This window comes from Heloderma suspectum, chromosome 16 (genome assembly GCF_057233095.1).
Source record: "Heloderma suspectum isolate Gila_16-S chromosome 16, 16-S_ref, whole genome shotgun sequence".
NCBI classification, from domain to species: Eukaryota; Metazoa; Chordata; class Lepidosauria; order Squamata; family Helodermatidae; genus Heloderma; species Heloderma suspectum.
Window position 1 is genome coordinate 13,942,236 of NC_139473.1, and position 16,901 is coordinate 13,959,136.

Sequence of the window (16,901 nt, forward strand, 5' to 3'; positions counted from 1 at the left end):
GCTTGAGTGTAAGATCAAATCTGTATCTGATAAGGACTATGACCCATCCTTGATCTGAGGCCTGCTATGGGGAAAAAAAGTTTCCTAATTGAAGAGGAGCTTTCCCGCCATCTTTGTGCCTTTCGCAGCCAACAGCCAAAGTTTCCCTTAGCTCTAGGACACTTGTTTGGAAGCCATTATTCACTTGATACCTATCTTCACCCTTTTAAAGGTTGACTTTGCCTTCACAGCGGCTGCTAATCAATGGTGGAAATACACCCACAACCTTTCCTGAAGGCGAACGATAGCTGCCCGCAAATATGTTGCCACCCCTGCCTTCCCAGCTTTTCAACCAACTCAGTATTTGATGCTAGACTGTCTTCCCCTTTCTCTATGGCACCTTTTAGCACACAGGTAGGGATGCTGGAGAAATTTGAGACCAATTACAATGAGCTCGGATTTCTAAGAATCCAACCTGCGGAATCTACTGTGGAGTGATGCCCTCAGGCTGTGCGAGGTCCGTGGACTTTCGGATTTGTCTATTTTTTTACTTTCCAAAATTTATGCATATTTATTCATAGCAACATAATAAGATTCTTATTATGTTATTATTTTTCCTCAGCAGAATCTTATTATGTTGCTATGAATAAATATGCATAAATTTCGGGAAAGTAAAAAAATAGACAAATAGACATTGAATGGAATGGGGACAATACGCTAAATGTTACGTGCTCAGGTAAATTATGTAAATACCAACATAAATACTTAGGTAATTATTTGCGTATTTTTCTGCATGATGACCAAAAAAAAAATTGCATCCATCTGTGGGCGGATGACAGAATGAAAAGTGCTTGACAATAGGGATGGACAGATTGCTTACCATCTGATCCACAGTGTTGTCTGCTGGGGGGGGGGGGCGAAGTGATCCGTTCCTTGCCCTGGAATCCTCCAGAGTGGCTCCGTTCCACGACGATTCCATGGAGCTGCACGCCGGCTCCATACCACTTCCAATACGGTAATGGAAGCTGCCATTACCGTATCGATGTGAGGAACACAGCCACAAATGGCGTAGTGGACACCACTTGCGGCTATAAAGTGCTTAGTTTAACCTAATTGCAGCCATAAATGGCTGCAATTAGGTTAAACTAAGGGCTTTATGGCTGCAAGTAGCATCCACTACGCCATCTGCGGCTGTGTTTTTTCCCGCAGTAGGCTAGCCTATTGCGGGGAAAAAACACAGATGCAAATGGCAGAGTGGACGGATGCATTTAGGTTGAACCAAGTGCTTTATGGCTGCAAGTGGCATCCACTACACCATTTATGTCTGGCAGCTGCCATTACCATATCGCAAGAGGTCTGGAGCTGGCGTGCTGTTCCGGAGGGAATCCTCGGGAGGCGGAGGTAAGTGATCCATTCTGCCATGGACTCTGGACTCATCTGGGTCCGCGGTGGAGTTCTCCACCACCCCAACCTGACAATCCACTAAACACAGATGGAGCAGAGTTTACACAGTCTATAGATCCCTACACACAGGTTTCTTATTGCCAAAGAAGCAAGGACCAGTGGGAGGCTGTTCCCTCTCTGACCCAGCAAGGGGAAGACCAGCTTGGCACCAGGTAGCCATCAGCCAGAGAAGGAGCAGCTGCAGGGAGCTTGCTTCGCCACTCTCAGACAGAAAAAAAACAAAGAAAAGAAAAAAAATAGTTGGCTCCAACTACTGATGGTCGCTCATAGGGATGTCAGAGGAATCCCTCGATGAGCTTCTGTCATCTGGGCCTCCCGGACTCGATTCCATCTTCTGCCAGCTGCCCCAACTCTGTGCACAACGAATGGGGCCAGCTGGAGGAATTTCCATAAATATGTTCTTTTTGTGTAAAAAAACATTTGTGCAAATTTTGGCTGCAAATTGCGCAAACTTGCCTGACACAGCTGAAACTTGCGCAAATTCCAGTGGTTTTCCTATTTTTGTACGACTAAATTTGTGTACAGTTCTGTAAAGTAAAAAACAAACAAACAAACAAAGAAGCTGGTCTGCAATTCCATGGAATCTGTGTGACTCAAAAGATGCCAGTCCACTGAGGAATCTGCAGGTCGAATTCATAGAAATGAATGCGTACAAAGGATTGCCACCTTACTACTGTAAATTGATATCGAGAATCATACTTCCGGTCTTACATAGTCTCTGCTTTTGCTCAGGTTGCTATATGCTCTGGTAGGAATGCCAGATAATTACATTTCATCCACACGTTTAAGTGAACCAACCTAATTCACACTTCCCAAACTATTACAGAGATTGAAACTTTGGTATCCTTTAAGGGGTGCAATTCCCCACATCCGGCAATGTAATTATCTGTGCAAAAAATGCATTAAAATGCTGATTTTAATGGGGAAATCATACAAACATGCACATTTTAGGGGGAATGGCCCTTTACAGCCACTGTGGCCATAAACGGTGGAAACAGCCCTTTATGGCCACCATTGTGCGCAACCGTAAATATACAAAAATATAGAGCCCCATCTTGCATAAAAGATGGTGGCTCGCATGGAGTAGGCAGCTGAGGTGCATTCCCAGACACCTCTCCGAGTCCTCCAGTGGCTTGCACAGGTGAGTGGCAGTGAAGGCTGCTTGAGCACCCCCGAGCACGGACTCTGGGGAGTCCATCCATCCCTAGTATATAATACCTCTATGGTTATGGTTATGTATTCCTGTTATATCTCTGTGTTTTATGGTGAGTATTTCTGTGGGGTGGTGTATGTGTGTGTGTGTGAGAGAGAGAGAGAGAGAGAGAGACAGAGACAGAGAGAGAGAGAGAGAGAGAGAGAGAGATGAGTGACAGGAAGAAGAGTGGATTTGCATATGTGTGGTGATTGGCTGAGCGAGTGAAGGGGGTGGGGTGTGTGTTGTATAAACTGTATGCTTTGCTTGAGAGAGTCAGAGATTGGGTATGACTTGTCAGGGATCAGAGATAGGAAACTGATGTGATAAGATTTTAGAACTGAGAGGGGGGGAGAGAGAGAGAGAGGCCTGCGGTGATTCTGAACGGTTTGATTTAAGAGTGCGATCTGGTGTATGGTGTATGAGAGAATATCTATGAAAAGAACCAGTAACAGCTGCTTATTTGTGGTTCAACAACTTATTTGCTGTAGTTAGAATCGTAGAAGCATAGAATAGTAGGGTTGGAAGGGGCCTACAAGGTCATCAAGTCCAACCCCCTGTTCAATGCAGGAGTCCAAGTCAGAGCATCCCTGACAGATGGCTGTCCAGCTCCAGCCTCATCTTGAATGCCTCTTGAATGTGGGAGAGCCGACCACCTCCCCAGGTAATTGAACTCTGGGGAAAAGCAACCATGTTGTACCTGAGTTCTTGGTTCTAAGGGAAGCAAAAGCCGAGTGTAGTCAAACGCCTTTACCCTGGATTTTAGGAAAGCTGATTTTAAAAAACTCAGAACAATGATCAGTAAGGTCCCATGGCAAGTGACTCTAACAAGAAAAGGAGTCCAAGGTATGTGGGAGCTTTTAAAAAAGGAAATTCTCAAGGCACAATTACACACAATTCCAACAAGAAGAGAAGGTGGAATTCAACAGAAGAAGCCGATGTGGCTTCACAAAAAGCTTAGAGATGACCTGAAAACAAAAAAGGACACCTATAGGAAGTGGAAAGAAGGCCAAGCAACAAAGGAAGAGTACAGGCAGGTAGCACAGAATTGCAGGGATGGCGTCAGGAAGGCTAACGCTGAGAACGAGCTGAGGTTAGCGAGGGATGCTAAAAGCAACAAAATGGCTTTCTTCAGCTATGTGCATAGTAAAAGGCAGAGGAAAGAAATGGTGGCTCAGCTATTAAATAAAAAAAGTTCATTTATTTAACCAAATCCTGTGCCCTCTACTTTTGGCTAGGTAAGGGGAAGGTAATAAAGGAAACCATACAGGGGATATTATGAACAAGTGGGTCCTTGCAGATAGAGGACTGAGTGTGGGCTGGACTTGAGCCTTAAAGGCCCTGGCAGCAGCCTGATTGTGTGTGGGGAAGCTGTTTCTTGCTAGATGAGAAAGTCCTAAAGAAGGGGAATTCTCACTGGGAAGGATTTTGAAATAGAAGAAAAAGAGCTGTTCAGCATAAAATACAGAGATATAACAGGAATACATAACCGTAACCATAGACTTTATATACAGACGTGTAACGTCACATTCCCCCACTAATTAACCATCTGAAGTAGGTGGAAAAGGGTGATCCCCTTGTGCTGTGTAGAGGATCCACCCAAAAAATTCTGACTCAGCCCCCCAAAGGATGACTGGATGCAAAGAGGGTGGGGAGAATGTGAGGCAATCTTGTATCAGTCCTCCCTTTGGCTAGGTACACCCAATGACAGGATACTGGCATGGTCTGTCCCTCATGTCCTCAGTTCCTTCTGAGGCATAGGGGTGGGGCAGAACTATCCTGCTCCCCCATATTTATGCACGTGTTGCATTTAGGGATGCTGGATAAATTGGAGATGGACTAAAATGAGCTCAGATTACTAAGAATCCGACCTGAGGAATCCACCGCAAAGCGACCTCCTCAGGCCGCACGCGGTCCGTGGACTTTGGGATCTTTTTTCTTTCTTTTTTTACTTTCCCAAAATTCATGCTTATTTATTCATAGGAAAATATGGAAGTTTCTGCTGAGACTGGTAAACACGTATGGGGAAAAGCTGAATGAAATGGGGGGCAATACACTAAATGGTATGTACAAAGGTAAATTGTTGTGAACCCTCTTACAGAATTCTTTGTGCATTTTTCCACATGACAAAAAAAAATCTGTGAATGGACGACGGAACAAAAGGCGCCCCGACAATCCGCAAAACACAGACAGAGCAGATTTCACACATCCCGGATGCATTTATATATCCCACCTTTTCCTCCAAGGAACCTGAGGTGGAATACATGACCCCCTCCCACTCCACTTTATCCTCCTAACAACCCTGTGAGGTAGGTTAGGCTGAGAGTCAGTGGCTGGCCCAAAGCCACCCAGTGAGGTTTGTGGCCAAGTGGGGACTAAAAGCTGTGTCTCCCCAGCCCCAGTCCAACTAGGGATGTACGAAATTCACTTACCTTTTCGCAGGGTTGATTCACTCCACACCTCCCCCTGTAATCCTAGCCTGGCCGGATCCACTCTGCGGAGCCGCCAGCCAGGTGCATTCACAGGCGTGTGGAGCCTGCGGACTCAAATGGCGGCGGCTACGGCGGCCGCCATTTGCGATCATGTTTTTGGCTGTGATAGGCTACGTAAATATGTATGTAGCCTATCAGGGCGAAAGACAGGGACGCAAATGGTGGCCGCTACGCCATTTGCACCCCTGTTTTTTTACCGTGATAGGCTACGTAAATATTTACATAGCCTATCACGGCAAAAAAACAGGAATGCAAATGGCAGCAGCTATGGCGGCTGCCATTTGCGTTCCCTTTTTTTGCCGTGATAGACTACGTAAATATTTACGTAGCCTATCACGGCCTCCGCAGGGATGCAAATGGCGTCCCTGCGTTAGCCATGATAGGCTACGTAAGTATTTATGTAGCCTATCACGGCCTAAATGGGGAAGCGAATGGCGGCCGCAGATGCAGACACCATTTGCAAAGCAGTGCGAACGGCACCAGGTAAGTGCTCCATTTCATGCACCTTTCGCGGGGTGGTGGGGCAGGGGGCTTCGTTCCGCCACGGATTTCGGGGGGCCGAATGCACTGGCATTAAGCCTCACTGAGATCCGTGGTGGAATTCTCTGACATCCCTAAGTCCAACATTCTCCCCGCTACACCACACCGGGGACCAACTGGGTTGTAATAAGTAGAAACATTACAAATCTGAGCTGGTCCCTTTTTTTTTTTTTAAGTCTGACAATATTTCTGCATTTGAGCAGGAGGAAAATGTAGAACACTATTTACTTTTCATAAGAAAAAGAATCTGACAAGAGACTGGAGGGCCACCACCACAAGCTTGGCTTGCAAGATATTTATCTCATCAAGCATGCTTGTTATGTCTCTCGGCCAACATTGCAAGCTAGCTGGAGAGTGTGAGGCTTCGGAGAAAAGCGTACTTAAATTTCTGCTATGTTAGCAAAGCGGGTGAAGGATTGTTATTAACAGAGATGCTGCCAGCCCTTCCGACAGATCAGGTTTTTCCTCAGTGGGTATGGATTACAATTACCCACACCGCATTTATCCCAGGGCTGTCAGCTCTTGTGATTTTAACACTAGTCCCAAACTTTGCCTTTCCAAACCTACACCAAGCCAACATTTCTCTGGTCTTCTGCTTTTGTTTTCAGAGTTGCCTGGAAAGGGATCCAGTTTCCCAGCTTGTCTTCGGTACCTCTCATGAAATATTTGTTTCTGTGTCCTCATGCCTCGGAATGCCAATTGGCTGCATTCTTACTGGCCCAAGATAGAATTCAACCCCCTTGGCTGTCCAACTGCTAGAATTAGAGGACACAAAACCAGGGGAAAAAAATCTCCAGCTGAGCTCTTTTTGTTTTTTGCTGTCAGGGCATATCTGTGTGCTGTCTTAGAGTACGCGTGTGCTGAGGCACATGAAAAATTTGTGGTAGGTTTTTTGTAGTGTGTACACCAGTGTAGAATATCAACAGAGCCTAGGGATGTTAGAGAATTCTGCCACGGACTCCAGTGAGGCAGGATTCTTTAGAATCCAGCCCCCCAGAGTCCGTGGTGGAACGGAACACACCCCACCACCACCCTGCAAAATTTTCCAGTGACGGACCCTACCTGGCGTCGGCTGGTCCAGTCTGTCCACTGCCCCGGTCTGCGGCTGCGAATGGCTGCCCTGGTCTGCGGCCGCCATTTCCCTCCCTACTTTAGCCATGATAGGCTACATAAGTATTTACGTAGCCTATCACAGCAAAGAGCATCCACTATGCCATTTGCGTCCCTGCCTTTTGCCGCGATAGGCTACGTAAATATATACGTAGTAGAGATGGGGGAGAATTTCTCCCCGAAACTTCGGGGGGCCGAGTGCCAACGTATTCGGCCCCCCGAAGTAGTTTCGGGGAGAAATTCTCCACCCCCCGCCCGGGATGGGACTTACCTTTCCCGAATGTCCCTCCCGGCGGTGGGTCCCGGCGGCGGTTCAGCAGGTCTTCGACAGGGGCAGAGGGGGCAGCTGGTCTTTCGAGTGGCTGCCGCCGCCGCCTTTCCAATAAAAGTAAAAAAAAAAACGCCCCTGTGATAGGCTACGTGACGATTAACGTAGCCTATCACAGCTAGATTTGCAAAGTCAGCCGTGACAGACTACGTAAATCGTCACGTAGCCTATCACGGGTGACTTAAAAAAAAAAGCACGTACGGCTAATGGCGGCCCCCATAGGGAGCCGCCATTCGCATTCCTTATTTGGTCACTGTAGTCTATGTAAAGATTACGTAGACTACAGCGACCAAATAAGGAATGTGAATGGCGGCTCCCTATGGGGGCCGCCATTTGCGTACGCGCTTTTTTTTTTTTTTAAGTCACCCGTGATAGGCTACGTGACGATTAACGTAGCCTATCACGGCTGACTTTGCAGATCTAGCCGGGATAGGCTACATTAATCGTCACGTAGCCTATCATGGGGGCGGTTTTTGTTTTTAAACTTTTTATTTCATGTCCGGGTGAGGCAAGGCGCCTCCTCCCCGGCCTGAATTTCGGCCAGGCAAGGCGGGAAGCCTCCCCCCTGGCCTGAATTTCGGCCGGGCGAAGAGGGAAGCCTCCCCCCCGGCCTGAACTTCAGGGGGAGCAGCGAAGCGCCTCCCCCCCAGCGCGAAGCAAGCTGTGAGACCAGGTAAGTGGCTTTCGTGCACCCCTAATACGTAGCCTATCACAGCTAATGCAGGGATGCAAATGGCAGCTGCTACACCGGACGCCATTTGCGGCAGCAGCCCGGCAGTGGATGGAAGTCTGGCTGCAGGCGGGTGGTCCCGGCTGGCAGCTCCATGGACTCGCCTCAGAGTGGAGCCAGCCGGGGAGGATTCTGGGGGGAGGGACGGATCGCCTCCACCCCTCAGCAGACGCCCCCACCCGGAACGGGCTAATTAATCCGCCCATCCCTAACAGAGCCTTGCTGGGCCAGAACAAGGGTCTGTAAAGTACAACATCTTGCCTCCCACAGTGGCCAAACAGAGAAACCCAGAAGCAGAGTACAAAGTAAGCTGTTGTGTATATGATAGACTCCTTACTCAGGACCTTCCCCTCCAGTATGCTAATTGCCTTCCTTTGATTGGCCATTCCCTGGGAGGGAGGTGATGGTGTAACTCAAAGTGATACAACGGTGCTGGAAAAGGAAGTGAAACTAGCCAGGGACCAGTGCAGGCTGGTGCTCCAATGGCAGGGGCTAGTAAGGGCTGTGCAACAATAGCCCACCACACTTCCCTCCAAAAAGGCTTAGTCCTCAGGTCTGCCCCCAGAGGGGAAAGGAGAGACTGCAGTCCTGGAGGAAGCAGTGCATTCTGGGAGTGGGAGGTGCATGGTGGGAGTCGTTATGTGTTTTCCCTCCCTCCATCTTGGTAGGCTGGAGTGCTGGGACGAAAACAACAGAATGACATTTAATAGGGATAAATGCCAAGTTCTGCACCTAGGAAAAAGAAACCAAATGCAAAGTTACAAGATGGGGGATACGTGGCTCAACAATACTACAAGCAAGAAGGGTCTTGGAATTGTTGTCGATCACAAGCTGAATAGGAGCCAACCATGTGATGTGGCTGCAAAAAAGGAAAATGCTCTTTTGGGCTGCATTAATAGAAGTATATCTTTCAAATCCCTGGAAGTAATAGTTCCCCTGTACTCAGCACTGGTTAGGCCTCATCTGGAGTACTGTGTCCAGTTCTGGACACCACACTTTAAGAAGGATGCAGACAAACTGAGGAGGGTTCAGAGGAGGGCAATGAAGATGATCAGGGGACTAGAAACAAAGCCCTACGAGGAGAGACTGAAAGAACTGGGCATGTTTAGCCTGGAGAAGAGAAGACTGAGGGGAGATAGGAGAGCGCTCTTCAAGTCCTTGAAAGGTTGTCCCAGAGAGGAAGGCCAGGATCTCTTCTCAATCATCCCAGAGTGCAGGACATGGAAGAATGGGCTCAAGTGACAGGAAGCCAGATTCCAGCTGAACATCAGGACTATTAGAACAATACGACAATGGAACCAATAGGGATGTACGAAATACTCACCTGGCTCCATGTCGGGCAATCAGAAGTGGGGGGGAGGCCCTCCGTCCCTCCCCCCAGAATCCTCCCCGGCTGTAGCCGGAGTTCCGGCCGCGGCCGGGCTGCTGTGGCTGCCATTTGTGTCCTTGCAAGCAGCCGTGATAGGCTACATAAATACTTATGTAGCCTATGATGGCTGCAAGAATGCAAATGGTGGCTGCAGCAGCCCGGCCATGGCCGGCCAGGAGACCAGCCAGAGCAACTGCCGCCACTACATCTGCCATGTCAGTTCCGTCCTGGGTGGATTCCATGGGGTGGCAGGGGGGAAGCCATTCCGCCATGGATTCTAAAGTATCCAGCCTCACTGGAATCCGTGGCGGAATTCTCCGACATCCCTAGGAACCAATGACCTCGGGAGGTGGTGGGCTCTCCCACACTGGAGGCATTCAAGATGAGGCTGGACAGCCATCTGTCGGGGATGCTCTGACTTGGATTCCTGCATTGAGCAGGGGGTTGGACTCGATGGCCTTATAGGCCACTTCCAACCCTACTATCCTATGATTCTATGATTCTATGATCTTAAAAAAAGGTAAAAGGTAAAGGTGTCCCCAAACAGTCATGTCCGACTCTAGGGTGCAGTGCTCATCCCCGTTTCTAAGCCGAAGAGCCAGTGCTGTCCGAAGACGCTTCCGTGGTCATGTGGCCGGCATGACTGAACACCGAGGTGCACGGAACGCTGTTACCTTTCCCGCCGAAGCGGTACCTATTTATCTACTTGCAATTTCTTGCTTTCGAACTGCGAGGTTGGCAGGAGCTGGGACTGAAGACGGGAGCTCACTCCGTCACGCAGCACTCGGGTCTCGAACTGCTGACCTGCCGACCTTCCAGGCTGCAGTTCAGCGTCTTAACCACTAAGCCACCGCGGCCCATTAGGCCTGTGTAATGTAAAATGGCAGATTTCACACAAAATGGCTACCCTGCTTCGGAATTCCAAAGCCAGATGCAAAGCTAGCACAGGCCTAGTACAAAGGCAAAAGTCTCCCAACACAGCAACTTGTTCTTAATGACATCTTGCCTCTGAAGGGGTGGGGTGGGGATGGAGGTGGTAGTTTCCTTTAGCTATCATGGGTAACAGCCATTGACAGACTCCTCCTCTTCCTCCTCCTCCATTAGTTTTCCAAACCTGCATTATCTGTAGGGTGAAGGAATTTGTCTGTCCTGAGTCCACTGCCCATCGCGTTTACTGGATGGCCCTGAGTTCTAGTCATATGAGAATGGGAGAAGAACATCTCTTTGTCTGCTTTCTCCACAGCTTGAGGCTCACTGCTAGCTTCCAGGAGTAGATAAGAAATCACTTTGCATGGATTCTGGATAGAGGCTCCTGATCCTATCACTGGGTTGGATCCAGACTTAGCTTGGAGCAGTTCCACTGAAATCAGAGGGGCTTAAGTTAGCCATGGGTATCCTCCAAACATAACTAAGTTGGGATCCATCCCATTCAGTCTATCTGGTCATGGCAAGCAGCAGAGAGAGAAGTTGAAGAGCTGGGTTTAGGGCTAAGTCTTAGCAAACCTTGGCTCAAAGGGAACTTCGGGGCAGGGTATGCTCCCATATCACACCACCCTTTAAAGTGTAGTCACCAGCTTTGCCACTTCTCTATCTGCTACCTGCCATTATATGAGGAACCCCTTTCCTAAACCCATAAGCCATAATTTTGCATCTGTTCCTGGATACTTGTGGAACATAATGGCTCAGAGCATGAGCGGGACATTTTCCAGTTCAAATCTCCACTAAACAATGAATTCTCAGACTGACTTTTCGGTCACCCATTCTCTCTCAACTTTGGATCCCTATCTGTACTATTGGCCTACCTGACAGAGTTGCTGGTAGGATTATTGGAATAACTAACCAAGTTGTGCCTTGTGCCCTTTTGAAATGCATGTGAGACCCACCGGTCTCATTCAGATGGTCAGAGAAAAGGTTGCAGAACAGTCAAGAATATCTGTACTTGGTCCTGCACTTGATTCCCCCCGCCACACCAGCCCCAGTTAATGGATAGTGAGGCTGCTTTGACTAACTGGCCCCAGGTTAGTGATTTTCATAAGACAGTGGGGGTGTTCACATGATCACAGGGGCAAGGTGGGTAGCGGAACCCTGCTGCGGAGAAGAGTGAGGGCACCATGATGTGTGTGTCCCACACACGACCGTGGAACCATGCAGGGCAGCGTGGTTCTCTTACCAATCCCCATAGCATGGTCCCCATGTCACCCTCCCAATACTGTTGCCATGTATCTCAGCAGCTGCCATGGTGGGAATCGGGTTGCACTGGCCACTCCAGCCATTGTTATGTGACGGTGATCATAGAGATCGCCTGTGCCAGCTAGAGTGTCACCAGACATTCCAGATACTCTAAGTGGCTGTTTCTATTGTCGCTGGGATTTATCCAAGCATCGCCCAATAGTCAACACGGTAAGCCACCCCAGGGCCGCTTACCCCCACTGTAGAGGGAGGGTAACAGAGGTGGGTAATTTATCAATCATGTGGGGAGAAAACACCCCTCCACACAACATGCTAACCAATCATGAGTCACTCCCAAACACAACCCATGGTGGGTTAGCATGTTGTCTGAACCCAGCCTTATTTATCTACAGGATTTATATACCACTCTACATCCAATAAAATATCCAAGTGGTACCTTAATGTATTGCCCTGGCCGTGGGCTTCGACCTCTTAATTTAAAGGTGCCAAGATAATGATAAATCAGGCCCAGGTTTACTTACAAGGAGTACTTTATTGAGTAACTTACAGCACACAGGTGTGCTCAATGGTTGGGTCAGACAGCTTCTCTGAACCCAGAGCCATGGGGTACAATGGGTCTTATACCATACATGTTAGCAATGAGGGAGGAAAACAGCAGCAAGCGCCCCTAGCGTTCATTCCCAGCATAGACTAGGTTTGGTTCCCAGCACAGCCACCTGTAGCTTTAAGGTAAACAACCTCTGCTTCTCAGGCACAGCAGTGATAAGACATTCTCCTCATTAGCAAGGAATGTGCGTGGAGCTGCTTCTTACCCTTTGACTCATCCTGGTAAATCACGAGGCCTGTTAAGGGAAACAGCAGCCCTCTGACCAAAGCCAGAGAGCATTACGGTTCTAAGCCACTCTAAAACTACTAATAGCTTGGTTCAGGCCTGGGGCCTTACACTTCAGCACATGCATTTTCTCTTGATTTTGTTCTGAATATCAGAGATGACTCATGTTGATGACAACGTGAAGGGGACTGTGTTAATCATAGGGATGGTGGAGAATTTCTCCCCGAAACTTCAGGGGGCCGAGCACCAACGTGTTCGGCCCCCCAAACAAGTTTCGGGAAGAAATTCTCCACACACCCCCGCACCCCGCACCCCCCCCGGGACGGGACTTACCTTTGCCGAATGTCCCTCCCAGCGGCGGGTCCAGCAGGCGGTTCGGCGGGTCTTCGTCAGGGGCGGGGGCAGCAGCCGATCTTTCGACCGGCTGCCGCCACCGCCATTGCAATAAAAGAAAAAAAAACGCCCCCGTGATAGCCTACGTGACGATTAACGTAGCCTATCATGGCTAGATTTGCAAAGTCAGCCGTGATAGGCTACGTAAATCGTCACTCAGCCTATCACGGGTGACTTTAAAAAAAAAAGCGCGTACGGATAATGGCGGCCCCCATAGGGAGCCGCCATTCGCATTCCTTATTTGGTCGCTGTAGTCTACGTAAATGTTTACGTACACTACGGCGAAAATAAGGGCAACGCAAATAGTGTTGCCCTTATTTTCGCCGTAGTCTACGTAAAGATTTACGTAGACTACAGCGACCAAATAAGGAACGCAAATGGCGGCTCCCTATGGGGGCCTCCATTTGCATACACGCTTTTTTTTTTTAAGTCACCCGTGATAGGCTACGTGGTGATTTACGTAGCCTATCACGGCTGACTTTGCAGATCTAGCTGTGATAGGCTACGTTAATCATCACGTAGCCTATCACGGGGGCGTTTTTTTTTTTAACTCTTTAGTTCGCGGCTGGGCGAGGCGAGGCGCCTCCTCCCCGGCCTGAATTTCGGCCGGGAGAGGCGGGAAGCCTCCCCCCCGGCCTGAATTTCGGCCGGGCGAGGCGGGAAGCCTCCTCCCCCGGCCTGAACTTCGCGGGGGGAGCAACGAAGCGCCTCCCCCCCACCGCGGGAAATCTTCGAGGACAGGTAAGTGACATTCGTCCACCCCTAGTTAATCATCTTGAATGGCCACACATGCTTCCATTTCAGTGCTTATTTTACATGCCCATGACTATACAAAAGTGGACATGGAAAAATAAATACAGACACAGGATCTCTCACACCAATCCATTGTAGGGACAGCATGAATATACTAGATTTTCTACTCCTGAAGCCCAAGATCACATATTCACTGTTTTGGAATACGTTCTGAAGAAGTTACGGGTTTGCAAAGAATTCTGCAGCTTCATGGGGAAAGTATGACCATGACACAGAGTAGTCAGGCCAATTGGGAAATAAGGATTCAGACTGGCAAGATGCACAATAGGCAAGAATGTGAAACAGTCAGGCATACATGGGTAAAATGGCAAAAAGCGCAATGACAAGGTATGTTAAACTGTGCCTCTTGTTTCTGAAGTTGCAAGTCATTTTGTTTTCATTGTACATGAGGATACTTAAGGTTTGGAAAGAAGAATTGTGCATAATAGGCCTGCTTGTGATAAACTGCAAACTGAGCAATACTGCTTTGAAAGAAGAATTACAACCAATAGTCAGATTTGTATGTTTGAGTGAAAAACAATGGGAAGTTAAGTCAGTGTACATGCAATGTGAAACAATGATGCAAAACAAGGATTTTGAAATTGCAAACACTGCAATAAAAACACACAGGTCTGCTCATTATATTAGCTAGTCAATAAGATGTATCAGAGGCTGAGTCAACAACTCTTGGCAAAACCAAATGCTCTCGACTCATTTCTTTTCCAGATTGGAATAAGTGCCTATTAGGGACGTTGCAAGTGTCTGCGGGGCGACAGGGTAGAGTTTGACAGACTCCCCCTCACTCGCCCTCCTAGATCCTGCTCGCTGAGCCACAGGCAGAGATGTACGAAAGTCCCTTACCTTTGATGAAATTTGATTCGCGGTGGGGGGGAGGCGCCCCATCCCTCCCCCTGAAATTCTGGCCAGGGGGGAGGTGCCCCGTCCCTCCCGCCGCGAATCCTGTCCTGCCGGGTCTGCAAATGGCAGCGGCCATAGCCACCGCCATTTGCGTCCCTGCAGTCAGCCGTGATAGGCTACGTAAACATTTATGTAGCCTATCACGGCTGAGTGAAGAAAAAAAAAACCCGCGCGTACGCAAATGGCGGCGCCCATGGGTGCCGCCATTTGCGTACGCGCGGGTTTTTTTTTTCCCACTCAGCCGTGATAGACTACGTAGACATTTATGTAGCCTATCATGGTATTTTTTAAAAAATCTAGCCGTGATAGGCACGTAAATCTTTACGTAGCCTATCACGTGTTTTTTTTTTAACTTGGAAATGGCAGCGGTGGCAGCCGGTCGGAAGACCGGCCACCGCAGCCGCCGCTGCCAAACCACTGCCAAACCGCCATCGGAGCCACCGCCGCCAGGGAGATTCGCCCAAGTAAGTCCCGTCCCGGGGGTGGCGGGGGAGCAGACCGTTTCACCACCGATTTCGGGGGGGGCCGAATGCGCTGGCATTCGGCCTCCCCGAGATTCATGGCGAAATTCTCTGACATCCCTAGCCGCAGGGCATTCGCAGATCCACTCACTGAGCACCTGGCAGCCATCCTCCCTCATAGCAAGCTGCCATTTTGCACAACGATGCTGGATCGAGCTCATCCAGGAAGGTAATGCTGTGTAATCAGCCCCCTTTTCAGCCACCAATTGCAGAACCTTACCTTCCTAGAAGAGCCCAAGCTGCCGCTGATGTGCAAAATGGTGGCTCAAGACGATGGCCATTGCCACGTTCCTTCATCCTCCTCCTTCGCAATCAACGCTCTCCAAGATACCAGGCTTCAGGCTCACAACCAGGTTCCTTACAGACACAAATTCTAGGAAGCTCTCAGGCTACCAAGGAAACAGCTACTCTGCACATTTGTGAACACCAATAGTGGAACCAAAGTGGAAGTTAGAGAAGTTGCCGGCAGTTTGAACAAGAACTTCCAGGCCAGACTAGCTTAGGGGGGATGCTCCTCCCTTACAGTTGCTCCCTCCTACGTAGGCTTTCATGCATAGCCAACCTGGGGGAGTGTCTGAGCTCCACCTCTAACTTTTCCTGCTTTGCTCTACGACAGACCCTAGCATCCCTCAAGTCACGCCCCTCACTCTTCTCCTCCCCCAAGACCTGGGCTCTCATGGAGGATGAAAGGGGGAGCCCTTTAGGTCAATCCATCTGTGTGCCAAGGTCTTGAGAAGAAGGCTGTCAAGGGCTCCTTGGCGGCCTCTTTCAGTCTAATCCAGTAGCCAAGTCCAGACACAGACAAAGAGATTCTTTTCAAAGCTTTATTCCTTTTTTACAACTTAACAACTCTACTGTTAGCGACTAGCTATGAGCAGCAGAGTACCTATGCCCTCAGTTGGAACAGTTGGTCCCTGTTTGAAGGAGAATCACTGGCAGACCCTGAACTTTTAGGCTAGGGAGAGTCCCTCCCCGTTTCCCTTGGATCCTCTGGGCACAACTGTTGCTTGCACGCCAACCGGGCACTACGCCTCCTTTCTGCACCCTCCATTTGGCGCCGCTCCCTGCGTCGGCGTCGCTCATCCAGCAAGCCCTCTTCCCGCGCTCTCTCACTCCCGGGACCACTATCTTTGTCAGGAATGCCAGTGGGAGGAATCTCTGCCAGCTGTTGGCCCTGGAAGGATGAGCGCGCTCCTCTCCCAGGAGCGGCTGCTCCGCCTCAGAATCAGAACCACTCTGGGATTCTGTGGGCTCAGTGTCCACCCTGACAAAGGCCTTGCCATATCTGAGCTCACTAGGGAGGGATCTTCCCCCACTTCTGGCTCTTCCCATTCCAAGTCTGAGCTGCTATCTCCACACACTCAGATTCATTCCTGACAGCCCTGCAGCTTCATCAGGTGCTTGCTGGGACATCCAGAAGCTCATGTGCTGCCACGAACAGGGGCGGGAACAACAGCTCGGCGAGTGTCCGACAAAGCCTGGCACTGGTGAGTCTGTCTATGGCCCACGAAAACAACAGTCGAACCTAAAGCAGTACAGGTCAAGAGTTGCACTTACGTCGCTGAGTCTCTCTCGGGAACTGCTCCGATGGAACCCTTTCGATTCTCCACTCGCACTTTCACTGTCGCTGTCCCGGCAGCTGCTCTGGCCTGGATTAAGCTGTGTAAAAAAGAGGGGAGTAAAAGTTTGCATCTCATCTAAGGTATTCATACACGCAAAATGTACAAGGGGAAAAACACACACAGTTGAACCTGCAGCATACAGCCATTTGGGCAAGGGTGATTGAGCACATGAAGCTGCATTATGCTAGTCCAGTTCCATTATTCCTCCACAAATACTCAAAGAACTAAAAAAAATGGCCCCATCTTCTCCAACAATACTCCAGAATGATGCTATGTCAGCTGCATTATGGAAGAAACAAAATGGTGGCTGGCGAGAAAAAGAAAACAGAGGGAAATACACACCATCAGTACTAATTATGACACATACATACCCTGAATAGCAACCTCTTGGGTGATGAATTTTGCAAATCCACCCCACCCCACCAAAAG

General features: G+C 49.2%; 1 protein-coding gene across 2 annotated transcripts in view; it reads right to left on the bottom strand.

Moving 5' to 3' along the window:
- Positions 1-16,901, bottom strand: part of AUTS2 (activator of transcription and developmental regulator AUTS2) — a 1,269,596-nt gene that overhangs the window by 776,808 nt on the left and 475,887 nt on the right. For both annotated transcript variants that reach the window (XM_084822994.1, XM_084822993.1), the window contains exon 3: positions 16,408-16,509. In XM_084822994.1, coding sequence (XP_084679120.1) covers positions 16,408-16,509 — 102 coding nt within the window. The remainder of the gene's footprint in view (positions 1-16,407; positions 16,510-16,901) is intronic.